The sequence below is a fragment of the Corvus moneduloides genome, chromosome 17 (genome assembly GCF_009650955.1).
Source record: "Corvus moneduloides isolate bCorMon1 chromosome 17, bCorMon1.pri, whole genome shotgun sequence".
Classification (NCBI taxonomy): domain Eukaryota; kingdom Metazoa; phylum Chordata; class Aves; order Passeriformes; family Corvidae; genus Corvus; species Corvus moneduloides.
In genome coordinates, this window is record NC_045492.1 from 6,785,451 (window position 1) to 6,812,269 (window position 26,819).

At 46.5% G+C, this 26,819-nt stretch overlaps 2 protein-coding genes across 3 annotated transcripts; one reads left to right on the top strand and one right to left on the bottom strand.

Moving 5' to 3' along the window:
• Window positions 1-29: 29 nt before the first annotated feature.
• CCNDBP1 (cyclin D1 binding protein 1) lies at window positions 30-20,174 on the bottom strand. 2 transcript variants are annotated; one of them, XR_004243464.1, is made up of 15 exons: window positions 19,711-20,174; window positions 17,040-19,025; window positions 16,113-16,244; window positions 15,546-15,691; window positions 15,204-15,347; window positions 14,629-14,746; window positions 14,155-14,390; window positions 13,905-14,044; window positions 13,426-13,580; window positions 12,627-12,772; window positions 12,160-12,270; window positions 11,343-11,438; window positions 6,753-9,265; window positions 5,838-5,897; window positions 5,157-5,171 (listed from the first exon to the last, which is right to left on the bottom strand). XR_004243464.1 is itself a non-coding variant. In XM_032126627.1 (11 exons), exons 1-11 carry the CDS (start codon window positions 6,053-6,055, stop codon window positions 313-315), a joined length of 1,008 nt encoding a protein of 335 aa, XP_031982518.1. In that variant the 5' UTR covers window positions 6,056-6,116; the 3' UTR covers window positions 30-312. The 2 variants fall into 2 exon arrangements, 1 of the variants encoding a protein (XP_031982518.1); XM_032126627.1 differs by lacking the exons at window positions 6,753-9,265; window positions 11,343-11,438; window positions 12,160-12,270; ... (8 more) ...; window positions 17,040-19,025; window positions 19,711-20,174 and adding exons at window positions 30-421; window positions 790-836; window positions 1,810-1,870; ... (4 more) ...; window positions 4,402-4,483; window positions 5,989-6,116 and having other exon boundaries at window positions 5,092-5,171.
• A 119-nt stretch (window positions 20,175-20,293) lies between these two features.
• Window positions 20,294-26,761, top strand: DDX27 (DEAD-box helicase 27). The gene is made up of 22 exons (XM_032126628.1): window positions 20,294-20,389; window positions 20,475-20,609; window positions 20,712-20,771; window positions 21,039-21,189; window positions 21,559-21,605; window positions 21,763-21,849; window positions 22,597-22,702; window positions 22,786-22,959; window positions 23,271-23,421; window positions 23,571-23,670; window positions 23,780-23,921; window positions 23,996-24,149; window positions 24,264-24,345; window positions 24,421-24,598; window positions 24,736-24,842; window positions 25,018-25,123; window positions 25,225-25,319; window positions 25,420-25,546; window positions 25,783-25,867; window positions 26,062-26,136; window positions 26,426-26,465; window positions 26,548-26,761. Exons 1-21 carry the CDS (start codon window positions 20,294-20,296, stop codon window positions 26,439-26,441), a joined length of 2,274 nt encoding a protein of 757 aa, XP_031982519.1. The 3' UTR covers window positions 26,442-26,465; window positions 26,548-26,761.
• The last annotated feature ends 58 nt before the right edge of the window (window positions 26,762-26,819 follow it).

A 26,819-nucleotide genomic window follows, 5' to 3' on the forward strand; every position in this document is an offset into this window, starting at 1 on the left:
TGCCTTCTGAAGACAGATAAAGCAACTAATGTAAATCTAGCAATATTTTATTTTCTTGGAACCCCACAGTAGTTGTAATGTCTGAAGAACAGGGCACATTAAGATGCAGCACTGCATCATCCCAAGAATCCAAGCAAAATGACACCTTCTGCAATGGCAAAAGGGCAGCTTCCTGGAGAAGTTTTTCCAAGCAGCAGTAAAGTTCTCTCCTACATTGTTCTCATCATTCTCCAAGCAGCTGAAGAACAGCAAAGTTCACTGGAAATGCAGATGACATAGCCAGTGGCAGCAACACGGGTAGGCACAGAAGAGCTAAAGTTGACCCTGTGTGAAGTTCTTGACTTTGTTCATGTTGTGATCTACTGCACCAGTAAGAAACTGCACCCAGCCTTCCTCTGATGGTGGACATACATGGCTTGTCCTGCAAAAGTGAGGAAATTCATTAGGGAAGCCTCCTGGGTGTGTTATACCTATGCATCCATGCAACAAGTGGGAATTGTGAAGTGCTGAATAAACACAGCACTAAAAGACAGCTGCCCCAGCCCCAGAGGGCTTTGAGCAAGGAAAAACCCACACCCCATGTCTGTAGTCCCAAACCCAAAATAAGGGAACCACTATCACCCCTAGCATCCTTTTCTTACTCCCATCCCTTTGTGGGTAGATAGCATCATCATTGTTTCAAATGCCAGCATCTACTGTCTAGAAATAGGTCATCTCTGCCATGAGGCAGAAAGGTATCAACCTTCATAGCAGGGAACACACACTTAGAGAACTGTAGCTCATACTCACTTTGCAATCTCTAAGACTTTCTTTAATACTGAGGCCAACTTAGCAGCCTAGAAAGAAACAAAAGGGAAATAAGGTGAGCCAAGTTTGAGGAAAAGTAGGGTCTGAACAGTACTGGAAAAGAAAGGAATATAGGAATGCCCAAGAGACATGAATGAATAAAACTGCCACGGATCCTGATGCAGAATGGAGTTATCCATCACTGCCATGCTAGAAGTGTCTCCCAATCTACTGCTGGCTGTGACAGGTTAAAAAAAAAACCAGCTGTTTTTAAAGTATACATCAGAATGCTTTTTTAAAAAAAAAGGTAAACCTATTAGAAATTGGAAACTGATATTAGAGTACAAAGTTACAAGTGACTGGCTTTAAAGCAATTTGATATTAAGTAATTCTTTTTTATTCCAAAAACATCAAGCCACTGGCCAAAGGCATGAAACCAGGATTAAGAATAAAAAAATTCAGATATGAGGAGATTTGTACTTAATTTATGATGCAAGAGATGTCTCAAAATTCAGCCAGGTTGCCAGAGCATTGCCCAGTCAAGTTTTGAGTGTTGCCAAAGATGTAGACTCCACTGCTTCTCTGAGCAGCTTGTTTCAGTGGTTAAATAAACTCTTACAGTGAGTGTTTAATTTCATAGATAACTTTATTTGAGCAAGTCTGCATTACCCATGGAAAAAAGTACATCTGCAGTACACAGGCAGCCACAGACCTTGCTTTCCTGAGGTTCTGTCACTGGAAATCTCTATGATTATAGTTCAGAGCTAAAGCCTCATGTTGCCAAGCTCTTCCCTGAAGAGGTACAGATGAAGAATGTGTTTCCACCTGAAGGAAGTTAAGTGTGCAAGAACAAAGGGCACTCTTCATCCCAAAGAAATTATAACTGAGGCAGTCACTAACACCCACCTCTCCATGACAGTCCCATAACCCCTCCAATCTGATTTCTTCCCGTTCCTTACAGCCAGGCCACTGTCCCACATGCAGACAGTCAGATACTGAGCTATCAGTACTGCAGATACTCACATTAAGTCGCACAGCCAAGGGGTTCACAGGGGGGTACATGCTCAGTGCCAGCTCATCAACACTAGTCAGAAAAGAGGGGAGTAACGGAAGAAATGTTCACAACTCACAGATCCTGGTTGAAGCCTGCACCCACCCTGAATGCAAGACAGGAGCAACAGTGAGGTATCAGTTGTACCTATGGGATGCTTCCTACTTCTCAGTCACCTGTGTGTCCCTCTCACTGCGGAGTGAGACATGGTCACAGCTCCACCCCAAACTGCAGTGTATGTTCCTCTCCTGACCTACACAACTCTCAAGAGTTTATGCTGTAATAGTCTTCCTACCATGCCTGTGTCCACCACCCACTCACAGCTCCAGTATCATAAAGGTTGTTCCTACTCCTCACTCAAGACCTCAAGAGAGACCTGGACTGCTCTAGTGGGAAAAGCAGCATGGGGAGAGCCCTGCTTACCTTGGACTGATCTCATTAGCAATGTCTGCCAGGTCATCCAGCTGAGCAATCTGCTCTGGCGATTCAGCTTTGCCATGGGCCTTCACTGCAGCCAAGACCTTCTTCAGGCAAGCTTTAGAAGCCTTCATTAATCCCATGCAGGAGCTGAGCAGCTGCCGGTCAGCCTCTGACCAATATGTGTCTCTGTTGCCCCGAAAGCCCAGCTCTTCATCTTCCATGATGTCCCCATAGGGATCCTGCCCCTCCACCAGTGCCTGAGAACACAGAGGCACTGAAAACCCAGAGCTAACATCAATTCCAGCAATACCCAGGAGGAAAGGGAAAACATAATCTAGACATCCTATAAATAATTCATGGAGGAATCTCAGTTGGTTAATCCTAAAATGACTGGATTAAGAAAAACTAATCCACCACTTTAACAGTGCAAACAGCAAGAACCTGGTGAATACTGCCATTCTTACATGACCCTAAATTGCCTCCCCACTCCCCAGTGCAGGACATGGCTTTATGGAAATCTTACACAAAGTAAACCAGTCTTGACAATAAAAACTTGTTAAAATATATGCATAAAACAATAATCTAGGTCATGTCAGAACAAATTTATATTAAAGCCTGTATGTAAAATAATTCCTGTGTTCCATCACTGAACCACCATAGAGGGTAGGTGGGCACTGAACAGGCTCCCCAGAGAAGTGGTCACAACCCCAAACCTGCCAGAGTTCAAGGAGCATTTGGACAACACTCTCAGGCACATGGTGGGATTGTTGGGGTTGTCCTGTGCAGGGCCAGGAGTTGGACTCGATGATCCTTGCGTATCCCTTCCAATTCAGAATATTCTGAGTCTATGAATCCACCACTGCAGATTCCTCTAAGGTTTAGGGGCTTCCTTACATGTTCCATCTCTTCCACAGCATCCTTGACCACACCTAGACATGCAGCCAGAGCCGACACAACTGCTGCCTGGTTATCTGCAAAAGCAAAAGGATGAAAACTGTGACACCCCACCGTTTCTGATCAGTTTGCAACAACCTTCACCTAGGTTTGCAGTCACTGTAGGATCAAACTTTTTGCAGAGCTCAGAGCTGCACTGTTGTCATGCAAAGAATCTGACCTAGTTACCAAGCTCATACATTTCAAAATCAGTCAAGTTTTTGAGTCATTTGGCCTTCATTGTACCAGCTGGAATGCCCTTGCAAAAGCTGTTGATATTCCAAGACAACATGTCCTAGTTCTGTTGCTCTGCATTTACAACACTCACCTCGTGGCAGCTTAGACACTTGCTCACAGGCCTCCCACACACCTCCAGTTGATATGAGCTGTTCCTGAGACAAGCTGAAACAAAATAAAACCCCCAAAGTTAGTCAATAACACCACCGTGCTAGACTTAATTTTCTGCACCAAAGACAATTCACACTAGGAAAAGCTCTGCTGCAAAGATATCACCAACCAGCTTGTCACTAGTATGCCATGCGTGTGTAAAGCCCTTGCTGCTTCCTAACAAGGACACCTGTAACTTTTTCTTCCCTTCTTTCCCAAAAATTATCACAGAATCACAGAACCGTGTGATTGAAAATTACAACCTCTCCACTGGAGCATTGAGAATGGTGTCTGTGAGTTGGATCATCCCCTCCACTACTTCAGTGGTAGCATCTCGAACCATCTTCCGAAGAGTAGTACCTGGTTGAAATTGAGAAAGAGCAAGAAAGTTGTCACAAAGTCACACTGACAGAAAGCAACTGCTGAAGATGAACAGACAGACTGCTCTGCTTGTGTGGATACACTGTATAAAGGAAGTTACAAGTACTTTGAAGAAGGCAAAATGCTTCCCAGTTCCAAAAGAACTCTGGACAAGGATTTCAAAACCTCATAAATTCCAATGCTCAATCAAACTACGCAACTTCCTGCATTATCACTCTCCCACAGATGGAAACCTGCAGCAGCAGACAGATAAGTAGTTCACTCATAAGCATGTTCAAAGTCTACAGAATAGTTGATAACATTCTAATGGGATAACATTCTAATTAAAACTCGCTGATACCAGACCTCTTATTAGGCTCTGAAATACTGGGTTTCTCTATACAGTAATGGTGAAAGAACCACCATCCTACACAGTGGTGACTACTTTGCTGTCACTGTCTCACCTTGGCTCTTGGGGAGCCAGTAGTACACTGTGGCAACTGCAAGAATGGCATTTTGGACATCCTCACTCAGCTTCTGGCAATCCTGAAAATGGAGAGGCAAAAGGATCACCCGTGAGTAGCACACAGCTGCACCACCTTTAGAAAGCCTCACAAGCAATCACTGGCTTTCAGACTGCTTTGAGAAAAGGGAAGAATAACAACAACCAGCCTGCTTGAGAAACAAATATAGCATGAGAAGAAGGCCCAGTAAGCAAGCTGTATGCATTTTAACCTGCCTCATGATTTAGTAACAAAACACTCCCTGGTGGGGTGGTCATGTATCAGAGAGGAAAAAGTAACTTGGATCATTATTCTGAACTGGAGGTCTTTTTTTTTTTTTTCTCCTCCAAACACCTGCATGATAAACTTCTCTCAATTAATGGCAAAAATGTAGCATATTCTTTGTTAGACCTAAGGTCTGTATTTGCCAATATTCTGTCTCTATCAGCAACCAGCTGTAGCTGTTAAAGAATATAAGAATACTTCTATTTAGTATGTCTCTCTATCTCACAGAAATTAGTTCTCTGGGCAGTTCTTGGATTATGTTAATACACTCTATAATATGCAGCCCATTTAGTCAAGTGAACCAAGAAATACCTGAAGTTTGTCACACACACTGCAATTTCATAGTCTGCCGAGGGTTTCTCTCACCTCTGAAGAAGGTAGTGGAGGCCTTGAGAATGCCAGACTCAGCTTTGTAGCTTCCTGTGATGTTACTTGGAATGTCTGACCTAAAAAAAAAATCCAATGGGAGCAAAAGAAGAGAAAGTAACTTGGGTAAAAGATAACAGAACAGAGCAGCCGGATGAGCAACAGCTCTGATGCTACTACTTGTTTACCATTACATCCGAGCCATACAAACACATAACCAAATCCCACTACAAAGAAAAATTTCCTGGTGCATTTGTGCCATGCATATTGCTTGTGTCCTGTGTCTGCTTTTTCTCTATTTTTTTTTCACTTGGCTGGTAGCGATGACCAGAACCCCAGTCTGCATCCTGGTTCATGACCCCTTCACCAGGATATGCCAGGAGGCTTTAACACAGACCTTTATAAACCTTGTATCAACAGCTCAATATCGGCCGCTGCTTCGCCACACCTGGGAGTGTCTGGCTACCAGAGTTAGGGTGGTCAGGCACTGGAGTAGGTTGGCCTGGGAGATGGTGGAGTCACCAGCCCTGGGGATGTTTAGGAGACTGGATCTGGCACCGATGTGGTTTCGGGGTTACAGAGGTAGCGCTGGGTTAACGGTTGGACTTGATGATCACAGTCCAACCTTGATGATTCCATCACTCCATGACGGAGGGCACGTCCCACAGCTGGAGACCCGCAGGGGATAGCAACCCTGCCCCGCAGGTACCCGGCCCCGGCCCCGCCCGGCCGCTCCCCGCCCGTACCTAGCGCGTCCCAGAAGCGCGGCAGCTCGAACGGCTCTCGGCCCTCGCCGGGCTCTCCCTCTGCAACGGCACAGACAGAGCTCAGCCCGCGCGGAGCCGGCCCAGCTCGGCCCGACCCCCTCCCGGCCCCGGCCCCGGCCCCGGCCCGCACCTCGCAGCCGCGCCAGCACCGCCCGCAGCGCTCCGCGCACGTCCCGCAGCGGCTCCCGCGCCTCCATCGCTGCGGGGCGGCCCCGGAGCGGCCCGCGCGTCACGTCCGCTCCGGGAGCGGCTGGAACGGCCCCGCCGCCCCGCCCCGCCGCCCCGCCCCGCCGCCTCACAGCCCCGCCCACCCCCTCCTCACAGCCCCGCCCCGCCGCCCATCCCCTCACAGCCCCGCCCGCGCCTCCTACCCCCTCACAGCCCCGCCCATCCCCTCACAGCCCCGCACCGCCCACCCCTCCTCACAGCCCCGCCCCGCCGCCCACCCCCTCACAGCCCCGCCCATCCCCTCACAGCCCCGCACCGCCCCTCCTCACAGCCCCGCCCCGCCGCCCATCCCCTCACAGCCCCGCCCGCGCCTCCTACCCCCTCACAGCCCCGCCCATCCCCTCACAGCCCCGCACCGCCCCTCCTCACAGCCCCGCCCCGCCGCCCATCCCCTCACAGCCCCGCCCGCGCCTCCTACCCCCTCACAGCCCCGCCCATCCCCTCACAGCCCCGCCCACCCCCTCCTCACAGCCCCGCCCCGCCGCCCATCCCCTCACAGCCCCGCCCATCCCCTCACAGCCCCGCCCCGCCCACCCCTCCTCACAGCCCCGCCCCACAAAGACGGCACAGCCGCCCAGAGGCAACACAGCCCCGTAGAGACAGGACAGCCCCACAGAGAGCCCCGCCCCATAGAGACAACACAGGCCGGTTCGCAGCGATACACACTTTATTAGAGAAGAAGCAAACGGGGAAAGCAGTGGGGCTGTGCCCCTGTGTGCGTCTCTGTGGTAAGAAGCGATGCTCACACTCCTCTACACCAGCCGGCGGAGGTCCTCGAAGTTGAGCATGTTGTTGGCTATATCGGACCAGGCCGCATGGGTTGCCCCATCCATCTCCGAGGCCAGGCTGTTGCTGCTCTCCAGAGTGTGGTTCGTGCCGCCGATGACTTCATGGCATTCAGGGCAGGTACTCCTCTCCATTGCCCCCCCACATTCCCCAATTACATAGATATGTCCATTTTTGCACTTGAACCAGTGGCCACGAGGACAGCCAATAGCACTGACAATCTGCACCCGCTCAGCTTCAGAAATCTCCAGTCCTGACACGGGCAAGCCAGCTTCAATCTTCTTCAGGTGAGCCTTCACTGCAGCCTCATCCTTCTCTGTGAATTTCTTTGTCCCTTCCAGGATCTCACGTGCACGGTAAATCTCTACTGCAATGCCTGCGGGTATCGTCCTACTTGCTTTGCATCTTGCCAAGAGGCTCAGCAAATAAGTCAGTCTCTGGATCTCAGACTGCAGGTCAGCAAGCTCCTGTTCTGTAAAACCGATGCGTTGCTTATCCAGCCATTCTTGGACTTCATCCAGCCTCTTTTTCAGCCCCTTCCTTTCAGTCTCATCAATTTTGTTCATAGAATGAGTTAGGTCTGCTACACGTTTGTAGAAATTAAACAGGTTCTCAATTAGTCCGATACACTTTGTGGAGAGAACAGAAGCTTTTAGTTTATCTTCCAACATGGTGTACTTAGAGTATAGATTACTCCTCAGAACACCATTCTGCATCAGCGCAGCCCGCAGTCTCTGTCTGTTAGACTCAATTTCCTGTGCTGGGCCTTGGATGTTCTGTTTCACCCGTTCTATCTCCTCCACCTGCCTTTTCACACTGGTGCCATATCTCAAATTTTTTCTGATGGGTGTCTGACACATAGGGCATACCTTCAGCTTGACGACATCATCATCTTCATCCATATAATGGTCAAGGCCTTGTGACTCAAAGACATGGCCACAGTCTTCAAGCTGTACAAATCGAGCATCTGGGTCATCCTCAAAGCCAAAAAATATCTGAGTGAGTTCCTCGTGGTCGCAAACAAGGCACTTCTTTGGGCAGGGCTCTCCACACAGTCCAACACAGGGATGACCACAAGGCAGTATCTTAGCACAGGGAATGTTGCAGCGAGGCCTGTTGCATGGCTCGGAGCAAAGGTTGGTACACTGGTAGTGCTGGCACTGCCACTCACATGGCTCAGCACAAGGAACACAGCTTTCCCAACATTTCTTTTTGCACTTACTGTGAATACAATAGTTCTGACATGCCTTCTGACAAGGAGGACATTCTGTAGTACAAGGCTCTTGACACTTGTGGGAGCAGATCAAGACACGCGTGCATGGGCTGTTACATGCCTTATGAAATCTTCCTCCAAAGCAAGTATGACAGGAACCTGAACATACATGACCACATGCCAGTGTGACAGAACACTTACTCTCACATTTCACAGCCTCTTCCTGTCCCATCGTAGTGATCCAGCATGCAACTTTCTGCTTGTGGCCACATTTCAGTCTGGCTGTAACCTGTTCAGTACATGACACTGTGCATTTCTGCCCGCAGGAATTCCTGCATGTGTGTCCACAGTTTAATTTCTTCTGGCAAGGTTCTAGGCACTTAAATTCCCTCTCTGGCATATGGCATGGCACCATCTGCGTGTGGCCACATTTAGAAATAGTTTTCTTTACCTTCACCATACATTTGTCACAAGGCTCATAACATGACTTTGGGCAGCGGTGCCCATCTGCACAAAGCACCTTTTGACAAGGCTTCGGGCACTGGTACTCTTTGTGCTCCGGGTCATAGGGGTGACATGCCCTTGTGCAAACATGTCCACAACTCAACCTAAACTCACAGGGACGGCTACAGCCTCCCTCCGGGACTCTGTTGAAGTCTTCACCTGTAGATACCTGTGTCTTGGTTTCAGGGTGGTTTTGACAGCAAAGCTCCAATGACTGGCCAATGTGACCATTCTCCCCAAGGGTTTGAATGATCTTGTTCCAGAGAGGAACCTTGCCAAGCATTCTCATGTTTCCAATACAATAGAGCCCTTTCCTAGCTCTGGATAGTGCCACACATATCCGATTAGGGATCTGCAAGAAGCCAGGTCTCTCCTCTTTGTTGCTCCGCACCAGTGACAGCAGAATAATATCATTCTCCTCTCCCTGGTACTTATCTACTACATGAACCTTCACACCTTCAAAGATCTTCACTGGCATGAGCTTACGCAGACAGAAGAGCTGGCCAGTGTAAGTAGTGAGAATGGTGATCTGAGAAGGTTCATAGCCCTGACACAAGAAGTATTTGCACAGTTCCACTACAAAGTGGGCCTCATGTGGGTTCTGGTGGCTTTTCCCTTCCTGGATCTCTTGCTCAGGAACCTTATGTTCCACAAAGAAGATGTTGGTTGAGACGCCCTGAAACAAGAGGAAGGATGTCAGAAAGATAATTCTAGTTTCTGTTGCCCAGCCTGTTTCTATGCCTCTGATTATCCATTCACAGGAAGACTTTTAAACAGATGACTACAGTATGCAGTTACTGTGTACTTAGGTGACTTCCTCTTAAATTTCCATAGGTTATTAATCAAATTCCCATTTCAGATTATTGGTAACATTTCAGTATCCTAATATGAAATCAGTTCCTGTGGGTGATTTTATTCCCTATCTTTCCAGAGATGTTTCTATTGTACCTTTCCAGGTTATACAAAAGAGAACATGAAGTGTTAGTAACATTTCTCAAAGCATATTCATAGTGTGAACAATTTCTTGTTTTGGCCTTGTGGGAAAAAGATATTAAGTTACCAGTGCACAGGGCTTAGCACTTGCCTAAGACATGCCTCCTCTGTTGCTGCAATTAAAAACAAAGCAGCGAGGAAGATTTCTTTTTCACCAGAAAAAAATAGGAATGCTATGACTCCAGTAGTCACTTACCAGCTCATGGTGACTGCTCACCTGTTCAAAAATTCTATTTGTCTTGACGTAGCAGGGACTCTTTTTTTTTTTTTTGCCTATTAACTGGAATTATTCTACCTATAAGAAATTATTGTTCTGCCTGCCAAAACCCAGAGACTGATGTTAACAGGAAAGAACAAGTTTTGTAGATCAAAAACAGATCTCTGGTTTTCCAAGGTGTCCATGGTGGCATAGGGTCCAGTGGAGTAGAACCCACGTTGGTTATTACACTAGCTGGGAAGATTAAATTTTGATGCCTTTTAGTATCTCAAGTTTGTTTTAAGGCCAGATGGAACCACAAGGTTCTCTAGAATAGATTCTTGTAGGAGAAATGGGGTAAAATTTGGTGGTCTCCCAAGTCGTTGTGTGTTTTGGGTGGTATTTTTCTTGTTTGTTGGGGTTTTGGTTGGTTGGAATTTGGAGGGGGTTTATTTGGGTTTCTAATTTATTTAACTAAATCATCTTCTACAAAGACTTGATCTGGATTTCAAGATACCAAAAAGGACCTGCCACTTTTTCAGATAGCTTATTCTAATAATTAAATCTTCACTATTAATTTTCTCTTGTCTAACTGCAGCATTCTGCTATGGTTTTCAGTATGCTTACCTCATCCAGTTAAAGAACTTTTAACTAATTAGTACTGTTTTTTTATGAAGACAGATTTACATAGGCTAGGCTACTGTAATCCTATTTCTGTAACTGCCTTCAGTCTTTCTCCCAGGTATTCAGTGGCTTGTGTTTCAGAGATCCAAGGCCATCACTGTAAAAGTGTAACCTTGGCTCAGACTTCTGGGAAAACAGTTCAGTTGTGACAGAGAGCTGTGAGCAAGTCTGCAGAAAAGGACTATGCAAGATATGCAAGGGAAAATGACAGACAGAGAGATGATTGTTAATAGTTCAAAGGTGCAAGAAAAGCACCAACAGAGCGATACATGAAGTCCTGATTAGGATGAGGAAATACAAATCAGAAAAGAGGGAGTGAGTGTTAAGATGGAAACTCAGTACCATTAAGGAAGAAGCAAAGACTGATGCTTCTGACTGATACCCAAGGCAAGCATTCTACTAACTTACTAAATTCTGGCAGTTTATTGTGCATGTTAGATAATAAGTGATTACTTTATACTGGTAAGCTGCATAGATTTTCTTTGCATATGCTGTTTATTGGCAAAATGCCCAAACAGAGAACCCAAGGAAAAATGGTTCCAGTAATTCAGTCACCTATCTTATGTTGGAGTTTCACATATTATGCTTTAAGTCTTTCATTTAAGATTTCTTCCTAGCTTTCAAACTCCTACAATTCGTTTGTTCCTCCTTCCATTTCTTACCGTTCTTTTAAAGTCATTGGTATTGGATCCATTTCCAGTGTCCACCATCACCAATGCCAGAAGAACTACAGATTGCTTGCCTAATTCTATATCACATAATTCCTTGATTCAGGTATAAATTTCAATAACTGAATTTGACCTAAGAGTTTGAAATCCTTGAACACTGTATTTTACAGAAACTCATTTAGCCAGTAACAGGGGACAAAAGCAGAACTTACTTTTATATTCTCATATTCCAAGACAGAAGGATGGTTCTCCAGTTTTTGGTATATATGAGGACTGATAAGCTGGGCAATTTCAGGGCGCATGCGGTGCTGAAACACAAAATAGTTTTATCAGTCTTGAGGAAGGAGCACCATATTTCCCTGTCAATATTCTGTTGCTCCACTGTACAGACTGTGGCTGAATACAAGACAAGGATGACTTTTCAGTAAGAGATAAGAAGGGAGTACTTCCCAATCCCTGCTCTCCCCAACCCCATTGCTGACACCACCACCAACTACAGGAGTGGTAGTAGCAGAGTATCTTCGAGAAAATCACTTGGTAAGGTTGTTGTACAAGAATGCTGGTTTCGGTGCAAATCTAAGCACACTTATAGATAACAAAAGCCAGCACTTCACCCTAACTACTAAATGAGCTCTTCCAGGTGCCTTTAATACAGGACTGCCAGTGGTAGAATTAACTTCACCGGGCACCAAGATAGAGGATTATAGCAATTTAGCAGGAAGCAGCCTGAGAAGAATTGTGCTGTCTCACTCTGCAAAGTTCTGGAAGCTTCAGTTGCCACAATAAACCATGTTCCTCACACGAAAACATGAGAACCACAGTGCTGTGGACAATATCACTAAATAACTGAAAATACGCTGGAAGTCTGTCTGTGTCAGTTTGACAGCTCCTACCACTCTTCTCAGAAGTTAGATAGTATATTCTTTTCTTTTAGGCTGCTCTTACAGTAGAAATATAAACTTAAGTGTATTGCAAGCTTAAAACAACCTAAATACAAATGCCATGGAGTTTTTTATAGCTCTTCCTTACTTGGTACTTCAGACAGACAAAGGGGAAATCCACTTTGATCAGACGTTCAAAGAGAGAGACTTCAAGGTTGAAGTTCTTGGCCAGGTCATATACATTTGCACTAGGCTGCAACTGAAAGACAAGGGATAGGAGGTCCATGTTTTAGCATTTTTCCTATGTGTTAGTAGGATTTTTCACTCCCATCTTCTGTGACTGGTCCCCCACTGAAAGACCAGAGACTGGATTCTTGCAAAAGTGCTAAATATCAAAGCTAGATACAGTCACAATCAAAGCACATGTAAAATTGTATCAGTTAAACTAGAACACCAGTCCCACAGGAGCTGTACTCTAAAACTACAGGAGACAGGACCTGTGGTATCTATGGAAGCTGGGGAGAAAAAAGCCTTGGCAATTTTCCCACATGGTGTTTGGTTATACGGTTCTTGTTCATTAGCACAGCAGATAGAGACGTTAGTAATGAAAGTTACCTGCTGGTGATCTCCAATGAGGATGAGGTGCTGGCAATCTTTACTCAGAGTAGTAATGGTGTGAGCCTCAAGCACCTCTGCTGCCTCTTCTACAATGACAATTTGTGGCCTTACGTACTGCAAGATCCGTCGGTACTTGGCAGCACCTGAGCAAGGACAGAAGATAAGCCTTAGGATATAACTACATTCAAGCAATAAGACAAGAGTTTTCACAGAGAGGAGTAGGCTCTGTCTCAGAAGAGACTGGAATTCTTCCCAAGATTCCCCATTTCAACATTCAGCTTTTTGAATTTTAAAACAGCACTATACCAGGGGTGGCTTCTATATGAAGAGTTGTTAAGAAAGGCAGGTAGGGATTAGTCCTATGCCTGCCTTGGTCCTTTGTCAATGCTCTCTTCAGACAAAATATACACTCAATACATTGTTCTACACACATAAATAAGCCTAAATTTTCTCTCCAAAGGGAAATGACACAATGACCTTGACACTACCATCTCCAGAAGGTGCTGTAGGAACAGCAATAGATATTAGCTGTGCCTTACTAAGGCACAAGTGGTGCAGGTCTGTTAGAAGAATGCTGCTTGGGACGGGGGAAGTGCAAAAGGGCACAGAAGCTGCTCACGCCACTAATTAACAATTCTCACAACAGGCCTGTTTGCAAAGGGAGTCAGAGATTAAAAAGCCTCCAGACTAATGCAGAGCCTGGCCCAGGCTGTGAAGCAGCACGTGATAGTAATCTTTCAGCAAAAACATTCTTTAAAGCAATACAATACTGGTTTGCTTCCCAACTCCTCCGCACCTGTAGTTGTCATCCCCACAATTCTGGCCTCATTAAGAATGCAGAGATCTTGCTCCAGCTTCAGTTCTTTCAGTCTTTCTGCTGCTGCCTGATACTGCTGTTCATGCTCCAGAATGTCCTCTCGAATAAAACCCTGGTAAGTCGTCAGCCAAAGCCTGGGAAGAAAGTGCCATTATCACACACTGCAAGGAAAACAGGATGGTGATCCACAAGTTCTGACTGGATTCAGTTCAAAACTTCCCCCGTGTCTTTTGATTATTATACAGATTATTACCATCTGTACTTACATGTACAATGTACATGTACAAATGCAGGGGATGACATTGCTTCCCATGCAGTACAAGGAAGGTAAGAACAAGCATGTTCAAACAAGGAGCTGAACAGATACAGGCAGAAACATGATGGCTTGACACAGTTTGCAAACTGGAACAATCCTAGGAAACACTTGCCTGACAGGCCCTGCAAAATAGCTTTGTCACCTGTAAAGCCTCCAGCGGGAGCTCAGGTCAAGTTGCCACACATCCTGAATAGCATTGGCCTCTAACTCTGTCATTGTGTTTGTTTTACGGAGCTCAACCTTTATCTTCTGCTTAATTTTCCTCCTCTGACCAGGAGTTACCTGCATAAAAAAAAAAAAAGCTCCCCAATAAGCAGTTACAGCACAAAGATTCTTTTGTATTAGCATCCCCATGTTATTCTTTACATAGTCACGCTAATGCATGCAGTTACCTCCCACTGCATGGTCTCATGCAGTGTTCCTTCTTCCTGGTCCAGGTTCATAGCCAACATGGCACTGGCTAGTCCATGAACAGCTCTGTCATCTTCCTCCTTCCTTCTCCAAGGGCTTGCTGTCTTTTCATCCTCAATCACTCTCTCAGCTTCAATCAGGTCAGCCATCTCTGGGATCTCCAAAAGCTCCTCTTCTGCTTCATCTTCCCCCTCTCCCTCTCTTTCCTGCTGACCACCTGTGAGAGTCACCAGTCACATGCAGTAAGCCACAGCCACTCCATCAGTGCAGCAGTCAGATCACTATGTGGACATTAGGGTTAATCTTCTTTCCACTCCCTCACAGTATCACACATCATTCTGTGCTTGTTAAGTAGCAGTGTCTCTTTTCTGGCACACATACACTGCCTAGGTAAACACACTCAGAGTATGCATGTGGGGTGGGTGTCTTTTCAGCGTTTGGTTTTTTTGTTTTACCTGGATTTTCATCCCATATATCCTCTTCAGCATTCTGGATGACAGCAGATACACCAAGTCCCAGCCACTCCAGAATCAATGAGTGTCGTGAACCAATGTGGTATAACTCAGTGTCCTCCTAATACAGGGAAAGTCAAATCAGCCAGGCCTATTGCACTTCAGAGTCTTAGGATGATGCCAAAGCAGCACCTTACAGTAGCGGCAACAAGGACAAGTCTCCCCAAGAGACCCTCCAGAGCCAGAAAGTCGAAACAGCCCTGATCTTCAGAAAGGGCACCCTTCCTCCCCTTCCATTTAAGAAGCTTTCATTTGGGTACTTGCATTTTTATGCTGCTAAAGATCACTTAGAATCTCTGCAGTTTAAAGGAGCAACATTCAAAGCCCCTGCTTGCCCCGCCTATCTAGACTACTGTCATTTGGCACAGCTTCCTGTTCACTCCCTTACTTGCCCAGTAACCAAATGATGCTATTGATGCTAAAAAGATGTGTGCTGGGGGAACCTCAGACCCATTAGCAGAAAGGATAGTAAGCATGCATCGGGACTGCTTGACTTAGAAGAAAGAGACCTCTCTTACCAGAGCCGTTACCAGGCTGGCCCAGTGCTGGGGCGCCATGTGCGGTTTCAAGTAGTCCTCAGGCAGAACTGCGTAGGTCGTGTACTCCAACCGCTTCGCTCCTTCAAGCAGCTTCTGCTCAATCTCTTTCATCTCACTCATTATCTACTCATAACAAAGAGAAGGGAGGCAGTGTCACAGAGAAACAAAGTTCACTAACAGCAGAACAAAAAACGGACACAAGAATTAAGAGGCCAAATTCAGCATAAAACAAGGTGGAAGGCCAGGTGTGTGGGAGGTTTATTATCTCCTCCAACGCACAGGCAACCCAGTCCCAGCATCTCCAGGGAGATCTGCACATACATTTTCATAGTCTCTGGGGAGGTAATCTGGGAAGTCGAATCTGTAGATAAGCTTCCTCAGCTCCTTCAAGGTGAATTTGTGCAGGACTGTACTGCTACTCCTGCCCCCAATACGCACTATCCCATCTTTTTGAAATGAGAGTATTCCTGTGAATGAAAGAGAAATATTAGAAATAAAAGGCCAAGCTCAGTTTTCAGCAGTATAACAAGAGGTAGGAGAAACACCCTTTGACTGCATATCCTACAATGGTTTGCTCTGAGTGAAGTTTTTTAAATCTATATCAATGGGGCTAGAGTCACTAGAAATATTCAAACCAAAATGCAGGTTATCATGCCATACGATGAGCAGACTAAGAGTTATAGTATAGTTTTTAATTACAGGTCCTAATAACAGGTTGCCCAGAGAATTTGTGGATGCATTATCCCTTGAAGTGTTCAAGGCCAGGCAAGACAAAGCTTGGAGCAACCTGGTTAGTGGAAGGTGCCCCTGTCTATGGCAGGTGAGTTGGAACTAGATGATCTTTAAGGTCCTTCCAACCCAAACCATCCAGCTCGCAGGTACTCTTACCTTCCAAGAACTGATCCAGTGCATGGTTAGTGTAGCAGACTATAAGGATGGGACGCTTCTGGTAAGCGCTTTGCCACACGTGCTCATTAGTTAAGAGAGCCTGAACAATCTTCAAACCCACGTAAGTCTTCCCTGCAAAACAAGCTCTAAATCAGAAAAGGCTAATCCACCCTCTATGAGTGCCTTGAAACATAGAATTCATCAAAAACAAGATACAAGACTTCTTTCCAGGCTGCCAATCTGGTCTGTACCAAGGGAACTGACCCCAGGGGTAACTAGCTTACAAAATGTAGACAAAGTAGCGTGACACTGACTTTCTGGCCTGTAGTTGAGCAAGGCCACGGTCTGCAAGAATGTTAGTTTTTGGATAATACAACAGACCTGGACACAGGGTTTTCTCTCCCACTGAATCCCCCAGCCCACTCTGATACTGGCATCATACATGATGCATTTGGCTGCACATGAAACATCCACATACTAGTGGAATGCAAGCAGTGGTGCTTGTTGAGTTCAGGTACCATTTCAAACAATTACAGTTCATCTTGTAATACTTTATTCACACAATGGTTCATGGCTGAATGCTCCCAATGCTCTAACATGCCATGAAGCCAAGTAGGAGAGCACTGCACAGCAAGAGGAACCATGTTCTCAAAGATGATTGAAAACTTCTTCACCCCAATATATAAGCACTGCCAACAGTGCAGCTGGTGTCTACTTGGATCTAGGTGGGCAAAGATCAGATGAGGGTATTTGAGAATATTAACTGACTCCACAGCTCACACTAACTGGGCCACTCAAACATCAATTAGCCACAGGACTAAAGCTTTGGAGACAGTACAGCTGGTTTTCTCTGAACTTAATCTCCCTAGCTGGGGGAATCAATGAGAACTTCTTAAGTTACAAAGTCTTTAAGCAAATATTTCTCACCAGTGCCAGGAGGTCCTTGGATAATAGCCAGCTCCTTGGTGAGTGCAAGATTCAATGCCTGCATCTGAGACTCATCTAATCTCAAGGCTTCCATTGAAAGCCATTGATTGGGATCTAGAATGTAGACACTTTTCAAGCTATCAGGGCACTTCTCTTTACATGAAGTCTTCATCAAGGGTGCAAGGTTGTAGGCAGTATCCTCTGTCAGGTATGCCGGCTCCTTCACCTGTGCATCACATTCCACAATGTACTTCTGGAAAGGGATATCTTTTTCCTGCATTTTCTGCAACCCTTCTAACACATGCCGATAGGCCTCAAAGTAGGCAGTTGTCTCTACCATGAGGAAAGAGTCTGAGGGTTGAACCTCTGCCAGCAGCACCTGGCTCTCTGCATCAAAACACAGCTCCACAATTCCACTGACAAGTTCTTCAGCATTACGATTAGAAACAGTGGCAAAAAGGAATGTTTCAAAGTGATCTTGGGACATGCAGACTAGGGATCCATATAGCAATCGTTTAGAATTCTGCCATTTTACAGACCTCAATGGTTTTGTGTCAAACTGGACCTTGTAAACAATACCAGTTGAGGCACAACGTGGAGCAATAATCCGTGCATCAAAATAGATCCTGATATCATCAAATTTTTTCTTTCTCAAATTTCTGTCCTGGAGGCTGTGCAAAACCTCCATGATACCTTCCCTTAAAGGCCTTACAAAGTCTTCTCTCAAAAGTCGGAAGTGGGTGTCAAGATAAACGCTGGTGCTTTCATATCTTCCAGAAACAAAATTGGGACGTAGAACAGGTTTCTCATTACCGTGTATCTCATCATATGTTGGATAAATGCTCATGATACGATAGCTTTCTTCTTGCCCATCTTGAGGCTGCATAAATGTACAGTTATCAGCCCTCAGTGTGCCTTCACGTCTCTTCTCCTGCAGATGCTGCATGAGCATCTGGACTTTATTGAGATTCTTCTCTGTCTCTTCTGTGATGTCCACACCAGAAACTCTCAGGGCATTTATGGATGCTGGCAAGAGTGTCAAGAGAATGGAAACTTTCTGCACAGAGCTGGCTGGGAAAGTACTTATCAGGTGCTGAAGAAGTAAAATTATGTTGCTGATATGCTCGGGGTACTTATGACGTACAGCAGGAACTACTTCTATCACCATGTCAGACACATACTGTGGCAGACAGATCTTGAGAAAGTTGGACTCCTTCACAACTCCAAGAATGTGTTGGACACTCTGTCTATCCATTTGGGAACTGCATGCTTTTCGAAGCACCTGGCAAATGAGCTGAACGAAATTGTGGTTCATAGTTGTTTGGGAAAGAAGTTCCTTCAACCCAGAACTGGAAGCAAGTGTGGCGACAACGTTTGAGGGGTCTTTCTCAAGTAGACTTTCAAGGAATTTATAGCCAATCCTTCTGGCTTGCCGAGGCTGCTCAGCATGGTGTGCACCACCTGGGGTAGCATGCTGGTAGAAATGAGGATTCTCCTGAGGTTGCATCCTCCTTCTACTACCTTCACTTTCCCACAAACTCCTCAGCCTTCCCCCTCTAGCTCCTCCCTGAGCTTGTCCACCTTGATACCTCCTTCCCCTGCCTCCATTTTCTTGCTCATTCCAGGGTCCTCTGGTCTTCTCACGGGCTTGTCCAAGCTGACACCTCCTTCCCCTAAATGCATTTTCTTGCTCATTCCAGGGCCCTCTGCCCCTCTTATGTGTTTGTCCACCTTGATACCTCATTGTCCTTCCCTCGTTCTCCTGTTCAGTAGCTGTGGCTCCACTGTTGGCCTGTTTACCTTGGGTTCTTGGTTCATTCTTACTTGACTGAGGAGCCTTCAAAACCCAACGGCCAAATCTCTCTTCTCTTTGCCCAAGTAGAAGAGTATCATTACTGTCTTGGAGGTTTTCCCCTAACTGAGGTGCCTGGCCTGGTACTTTATTTGTTCTTTTTCTGCCTCCAGTGTCCAAATGAAGTGCACGCCCTTAAAAAAAGAGAAGAAAATGATTAATTATAAATCAACCACATCAACATGCCTCTCAACAAAGATGAACAAGCATATTGACCTGATAGTCAGCATATTTTGATAATTTGACATCAAATTTTAAAAAATGTTATATTTCCACACAGATTTTCCAATTGTACTCCTTTTTCTAACTGCTAAAAGAGAGTGCCATGCTTAGAGTTCCCTTGAGCTACAAAGACACCAAAAAACAAAACCTTTCTCCACAGAACTGAAAGCAGAAGTAAGAAGGTGAAAGATAGTTTTCTGCACAGGACAGCATTTCCTCGAGAGTGAGTCATTAGTGAAATGGTGACAGAGAACGCCACAGCTGACTTGAACTGGCAGTATAGAGCACACTGAAAACACGGAGCTTCTGGGCAAAGTCCCGCCTCTCGGAGCAGCCGAAAGCACAGCCCGCAGTCTTTATCAGCCTCCCGACAGGACGCTCGGGGAAGCATTTTCTGCTAGCAGGAACAAATAGCAAAAGGCTGCTGCAACACATCACCGCATCAGGGCCCCAAATAGACTCCAAGGGCAAATAAAGAAGTGTTGAAACTCAGCCTTGAGAGAAAATTTCGCTGTATACAGGCAGGGGAGTAACGGATCCCTCTGTACCAGCACCACCCCCAGCGCTCCTGCCCTGCATTCCCCGGGGGACCCTCACCTCTCGCTCCACCTCGGGGGTGCCGGGTGTGAGGCTCCTGCCCAGGACCTTCCATCGCCCGGCCGGGGATTGCTCCGGGTCTGTTCCAGCTCTCCGGGGCGAGGGCAGCTCTGGGTGCTGGGGGCCGTGGCGCTCCTGCCGCCGAACACGGGCGATGCTGCGCTGCGCTCCCCGCACAGCCCGGGAGCCGCCGGCTCTGCCCCGACACCCAGCAGTGCCTCCCCTTTCAGTTCCCCGCAAAGTTTCACTTTCCAGTTCCCCGCAAGTCCCGCCCGGTGGGCAGAGCCCCCGCCTCTCGTCACCGGCCGGCAGCGCCCCCGAAAGGCAGCTTCTCCGTCTCTCTCCGGCTTCCACGGGAAGGGCAAGCGGAGTAGGGAAGCGCAAAGGATGAGAAACACACCCAGCCACCACCTATCCGGCCCTGGCACGGCTGGTTTCGGTTACCTTTCCCGGCACTGCGGGGCGGGGGCAGCCGCGGCTCTGCCCACCCACCCGGGCCCGGCCCCCAGCTCGGCCCGGCCCCCGGCCCGGCCCCCGGCCCTGCCCAGCGCACGCGTGTCCCGCGGGGTTCCGGGTCACAGCCATGGCCACGCTGGAGAGCCTCGGCCTGGTGGGCACCATCGCCGAGGGGGACGTGGTGCCCGTGGATTCCGAATCTGGCGACTCCGAGGATGAGGAGGTGGGGCCGGGCCGGCGCGGGAGCCGCGGGTCGGGGCGGTGCGGCGGGGCCGGGCCGCGGTCCTTGCTCACGGGTGTTACCGCAGGAGCTGCGCCGGCCGCCGGGCCCCAGGCGGCGGGGACCCTCCGGCGGGGTCTTCAGCGCCGATTTCGTGTTCGGGGAGGCGGAGGCCGGCGGGGAGGACGCCTGGACGGCGGCGCTGCGGCAGCTCCGCGGCAAGGTGAGGCCTGAGGCCGGAATGGAGCTGCGGCGCCAGAGGCCACAGCACGCACTGTTCTCCTGGGCTCCTCTTACAGCTTCCCTGTTGTGATTTTCTGCCTAGAAAGCAGCTACGACGCTGGATGAGAAGATTGAGAAAGTGAGACAGAAAAGGAAGCTCCAGGTCAGGGTCTTTCTCATTGCTGAAAAGACTGGTATGTGTTTGGCCATTCCGTCAGCCACAGTGCTCTGGCTGCAGCTCATCACTTCAGCTGGGTTTGCTGCTACATGTGATGTGTTGCTGAATGGATAAGGTTGCAGAATTATTAATTATTAAAGTTATGCAAAATCGTGGTTTTGTGAATGGGCTCATTATAAACACAGGCTCATGAAGGATTGAAGTTTCTTTTTCATCCTTTCTTTTTAAAACATTTTTATAATTTTTTTTTAGGAAAAGGAAGCTAAACAAGCAAAAGTGAAAGATGAAGATGCGGAGGCTGAAGATGATCAAACCAAAAAGGAGTGTGAGGATTGCAGTAGGGATGAAGAAGATGTGGAGTCTGAGTATTCACTGGATGATGAAAGTATCTTCGCAAAAGCAGGTATCAGCAGTACACACAGAGATGGTCAAGAACCTGACATAGTGTTGGCTCACTGGAGAAGAGTCTGTAGTGAAGCCTTGCTGAGAGTGGGCAAGAATCTTTTATATTTTGTTTGCCTTCTGCAACATTCCTTCTGATTTTAATCAAGCTTATTTTGAATGGTAGCCATAACAGAACTCATCCCTGAAGAAGGATATTTACTTGGCAGTTTTACTCCATTCCATGCCTCTACTTGTTTCTGAGGCTTCTCCCTCAATATCTCAGTTGAGAGCAAAAAGAATGAGGTTACAAGGTTAGGTCAGTTCACAGCATCTTGTTATGGGTTTAGCTGTGCTTGTTAATTCCCGTCACATTTCTCTTTCTCTGCAGACAAGGTCAAAGTGAAGGAAAAGAGGAGATCAAAAAAGGGAGAAGTGGTAAGTGTTAAAAACTAGTCAGATTTCTCCAGCATTTCTTGTGGAGGAATTCGCTTTGGTTAACAAATGGTAGCTCAAAAACCAGCCCAGAGCCTTTTGATAACAAGTTGTGTTGCTGCTTGTGTTGCTCCAGTTTTGTTGTTATTCCTGTTTCTAGGAACCAGAGAGCTTTTTTGAAGATGCCTCTCAATATGATGATAACTTGTCATTCCAGGACATGAATCTTTCACGACCTTTGCTAAAGGTATTTACCTGGTTGATTTATTACATGTTACTCTGAAAAATGTTGAACAGCCTCCCTACCACCAATTAGAACAGTCAAATTCCTCTTTGCTTTGCAACCTCTCTGACAAGGAAATAATCTGGAAGCTAGTGCGATAGTCCTTTAGGAGCTGTTATTACAGATTAATGGAAACTGTTCTTTGATTGTGTCAAAGATTGAATGTATCGACACCATTTTGAGTGGGACTTGTCACACCATGGTTAAGATTGTAAGGGACCTTGGAGGTCATCTTGTCCAACCCCTGCTCAAACAGGGCCCCCTAGAGCTGCTGCCCAGGAATGTGTCCAGATGGCTTTGAATATCTGCAAGAATGGAGACTGCAACCTCTCTGGGCCCCCTGTGCTGGTGCTTGGTCACCATTGAGGTGACAAAGCAGTTCCTGGTGTTTAGAAGGAACCTAAACACATATATTACTGTATTTCAGTCTGTGCCCATTGCATCTGTCTCTCTCTCCATCCTCTTTCCACCCTCCCATCAGGTATTTATTGACATTGACAAGTTTGCTCCTGAGCCTTCTCCAGGCTGAACAGTCCCAGCTCTGTCAGCCTTTCCCCATATGTGAGGTGCTCCCAAGCCCTTCATAATCTTCATAGCCCTTTGTTGGTCTCTCTCCAGTATGTCCATGTCTCTTGTACTCAGGAGCTGGACACAGTACTCGTGGTGTGGCCATATCAGAGACAGAGTTTAATTGCTCTCTCTCCTTTGTAGGCAATCACAGCTCTTGGCTTCAAGCAACCAACCCCAATTCAGAAGGCTTGTATCCCAGTGGGTCTTCTGGGAAAGGATATTTGTGCTTGTGCTGCCACTGGGACAGGTAGGGGGTTGAACAGGGCACTCTAGAAACAGAGAATTAGCTATTCACAATAATTGGTAACCCTTCTTAATTTTTTATTTCAGGTAAAACAGCTGCCTTCATCTTGCCTGTCCTCGAGCGCCTGATTTACAAACCTCGTCAAGCTCCAATAACACGTGTACTGGTTCTGGTGCCAACACGAGAACTGGGTATTCAGGTGCACTCTGTCACAAAACAGCTGGCACAGTTCAGCAGTGTCACAACTTGCCTGGCAGTAGGTGAGTGTTAAGTAATTTATGTGAACTGTACAGCTCACTGTAAACCACTATATGGAACTGGGAATTCTGTGTTGTAAAACTGGAGGCTGTATGGTTATTATGCTTCTAGTAGACATATTGTGGTTTAAAATCTTGCTTTCCAATGTTGTGCTGTTCTTGTTTACTGGTTTTTGAGAAAGAAAATATGGGGTCATTTCTGGTTTTGGATGTTGTTTAATCTGAGGTGCTTCCCATTCCTCAGCTAACATGCATCCATGTACTCTGCTGCAGTGTGCTCAGAGGGTCAGCAGTCTGTGTTCCCTCTCTTTCAGGTGGCTTGGATGTGAAGACTCAGGAAGCTGCTCTGCGCTCGGGGCCAGACATTCTTATTGCCACTCCTGGGCGACTGATTGATCATCTCCACAACTGCCCTTCTTTCCACCTGAGCAGTGTTGAGGTGCTGATTTTGGATGAAGCAGACAGGTAGGGTAAGCAGGACAGCAGTGAAAAACATGGCAGTTTTCTACCTTCCTTTCCCCAGGCTATCAGGCTGTCCTTGTCCAGCCTTATGTAATGTTTCTTGGCTAGGCCCAGGTGAAGCTGCCTTACCTTGCTGTTTTTCTCCCGTGTAGGATGCTGGATGAATACTTTGAGGAACAGATGAAGGAAATAATCAGGTTGTGTTCCCACCACCGTCAGACAATGCTTTTCTCTGCCACAATGACTGAGGAGGTAAGACAAGCTGCTGAGAAGCATATTGAGGCAGGAAGTTGAATAGGAGTTTGTCAGGTCTGTTACCAGAAATCATGTGGACTTCTTTTTTCTTAACCTGTTTTTGTAGGTGAAAGATTTGGCTTCCGTTTCCTTGAAAAATCCTGTCCGAATTTTTGTGAACAGCAACACAGATGTTGCGCCTTTCCTGCGGCAGGAATTTATCCGGATCAGACCCAACCGGGAGGGGGACCGGGAGGCCATTGTAACAGGTCAGTGATAAGCCGAGGCAAGCTGGAATCAGTGAGTGACTTTGGAGCAGGCTTCTGAGAGGACTTTCTTTCAGCTCTGCTGACACGAACGTTCCAAGATCATGTGATGCTTTTCACCCAGACCAAGAAGCAAGCTCACCGCATGCACATCCTGCTCGGACTGATGGGCCTGCGGGTTGGGGAGCTTCATGGGAACCTCTCTCAGACACAGCGGTTGGAATCACTCAGGTATTAGCAGGCTTAGTTGGCAAGCCTAGCCTGAAAAGAAATTCCAAGCTGGAAGTTTTAGGATGGAAGTAGATAGCTGCATTCACTGCTAATGCATTTGCTTTCTCTGCTCAGGCGCTTTAAGGATGAGCAGATTGATATCCTGGTAGCTACAGATGTGGCTGCACGTGGACTTGATATTGAAGGTGTTAAAACAGTGAGTATTTGAAATACTGAGCTTTTTAATGAGGCCTTTCATGTTGTTTCCTTATTAACACTGTTTCTGTCACAGGTAATCAATTTTACCATGCCTAACACCATCAAACACTATGTCCACCGTGTGGGTCGGACAGCCAGGGCAGGCAAGGCTGGTCGTTCAGTTTCACTTGTGGGGGAGGAAGAGCGCAAGATGCTGAAGGAGATTGTCAAGACTGCTAAAACAGCAGTGAAAGCCAGAATCCTCCCCCAAGGTATGTGCTTCACTAAGGTAAAGAGCTGGAGAGAGTACACAGGGAATATCATGGTACAGAGGGACACTAAAAGGTGCTGAAAAACAAGATGAACTTTGCATGAGCTGCCTCTGACGTTCACATGGTATTGTTTTCAGATGTCATATTGAAATTTCGGGAGAAGATCGAGAATCTAGAGAAAGATATCTATGCAGTTCTGTGCTTGGAGCGTGAGGAACGTGAGATGCAGCAGTCAGAGGCCCAGGTAAGCAATTTTTTAAATATCTGGTGTGATATAGTCCATTCTGAGGTCACCCTAAGTGTACTTAACTTGCTTACTTTAGAAAGGGAAAAGAATCTCTCAGTTCCTGCATGGGAACTGTTGAGAGAGGAGTATTTTTTAGCCACCATGAGCTCACGTCTTGCCTGAATTATCACAGATCAACAAGGCAAAGAAGCAGCTGGAGACAGGAAAAAAAGAGACTGGGAGTGAGGGTGTGGAGCGGAGCTGGTTCCAGACCCGTGAGGAGAGGAAGAAAGAGAAATGTGAGTCATGACGCTGTTGCCATGTTAAATTCTATAGCTGCAGCTGGCCTCTGCTCTGTGCTTTAAGAAGTTCTTTATTCTGTTTTTCTTTCTCTTTCCAGTGGCTAAAGCCCTGCAGGAATTTGACCTAGCATTACGAGGGAAAAAGAAAAGGAAGAAATTTGTACAGGACACACAGAAAAAAGCCCAAATGACAGTGAGTTCCTTTGTGGACAAGTGAGACCCTGGGTGGACTATCATAGTTTTCCCTTAGCAAAGCTTCACATCACTGAAACTTGTATTTTAACACCTTTCAGCCTGAGGAAAGATCACAGTTCGAAATCCTGAAATCTCAAATGTACGCTGAGCGGCTGGCAAAGAGGAATCGCCGAGCAAAGAGAGCCAGAGCCTTGCCAGAAGAGGAACCAGCAGCAGCACCAGCAGGTAGAGACTTTTGTTTTACAGCTAACTTACTTTATGTCACTTACTTTGCTAGAAATAGTTAAATTAGTTTGTACAGAGGGCAGCACTGATCTTTGAAGGAATGGCCACAAGTGCTGGCCAAGGGTCTATGTTTGCAGTCATTTGCCTCATGCTTAGGCTAATTGTTGTGTTCAAGAGTACTGTGATGATGCTGTGGCCTTCCATTTACAACAAATGTTCTGACTATTGTTGGTTAGGTCCCAAGAAGAAGAAGAAACTGTCTGTGTTTGACGAAGAGCTGACCAACACGAGCAGGAAGGCTCTGAAGCAGTACCGTGCCGGGTAAGGTCTTAGCAGGTCTACATTAGTGCAGACTGTAGTAGATGAGAATTTGCTTGCATCTCTCTACTTCCTCAGGGATACTTTGACTGACAGTGGGGAAAAAAAGTGGGCAGGGTTCTTTTGAGAAGTACGTGTCCTACTGCTATAATTCTGTGACTTGTCTGACCTCTCCTCCTTCCCCTCTCTCTCAAAAGCCCATCATTTGAAGATCGAAAACGCCTGGGTATTGCCCAGCGCAGGAAAGGAGGAAACTTCAAATCCAAGTCCAGGTATAGTTCCCTTTACTTTCTTGTTCAAGTTCTGGGGCTTTTTTTCTGCTTTCTTCTTCTTCCTCCTCTTGTGTTTGTTTAAAGGCCTTTGCTAAAAGGTTTGTTGGTTCTGCAGTACCCACTTACGGCAGGTCTGATGCAGGGGGTAATCAAGGATAGTGCCTTTAACAGCACATTCCTAGGCTCCTACTTGGGAGACCATTTTGCCTAGAAAATGCTCCGTGCTGCTCCTCGTCTGTCATTGAGAGCTGGGCTGATGGAATGTCATTTCAATTATCTTCTCTTTCAGGTACAAGAGAAAGTAAGAACTGTTGGCAATTACCGAACAGGTAATTTCAGACACACTGTACAGGCCCTCAGTTTTTTGTACTGCAAGGAGATAACTTCAGTAAAATTGAAGTTTTTCTTCAGATTCTGGAATAACTTTGGGATGTTTGTCAATGCCTGGTTGAAGACTGAAAACATCTGTAGCAGCCCATGCAATAAAGGATTATTTTTAAGAGGTTTTACTCTGTTTTATGGATAGCTGGAACAACTGAAAGGTGGCACATACATTGGCAAAAACCGGACAATGCTTTGTTCATATACTTATGTGATCTCAAATAATTAATAGAGCTGAAAAGGATTTTTGTGGTCCATAACCTATTTCTGTAATAGGAAAAAAAGGTTGTTCAAACTACCTG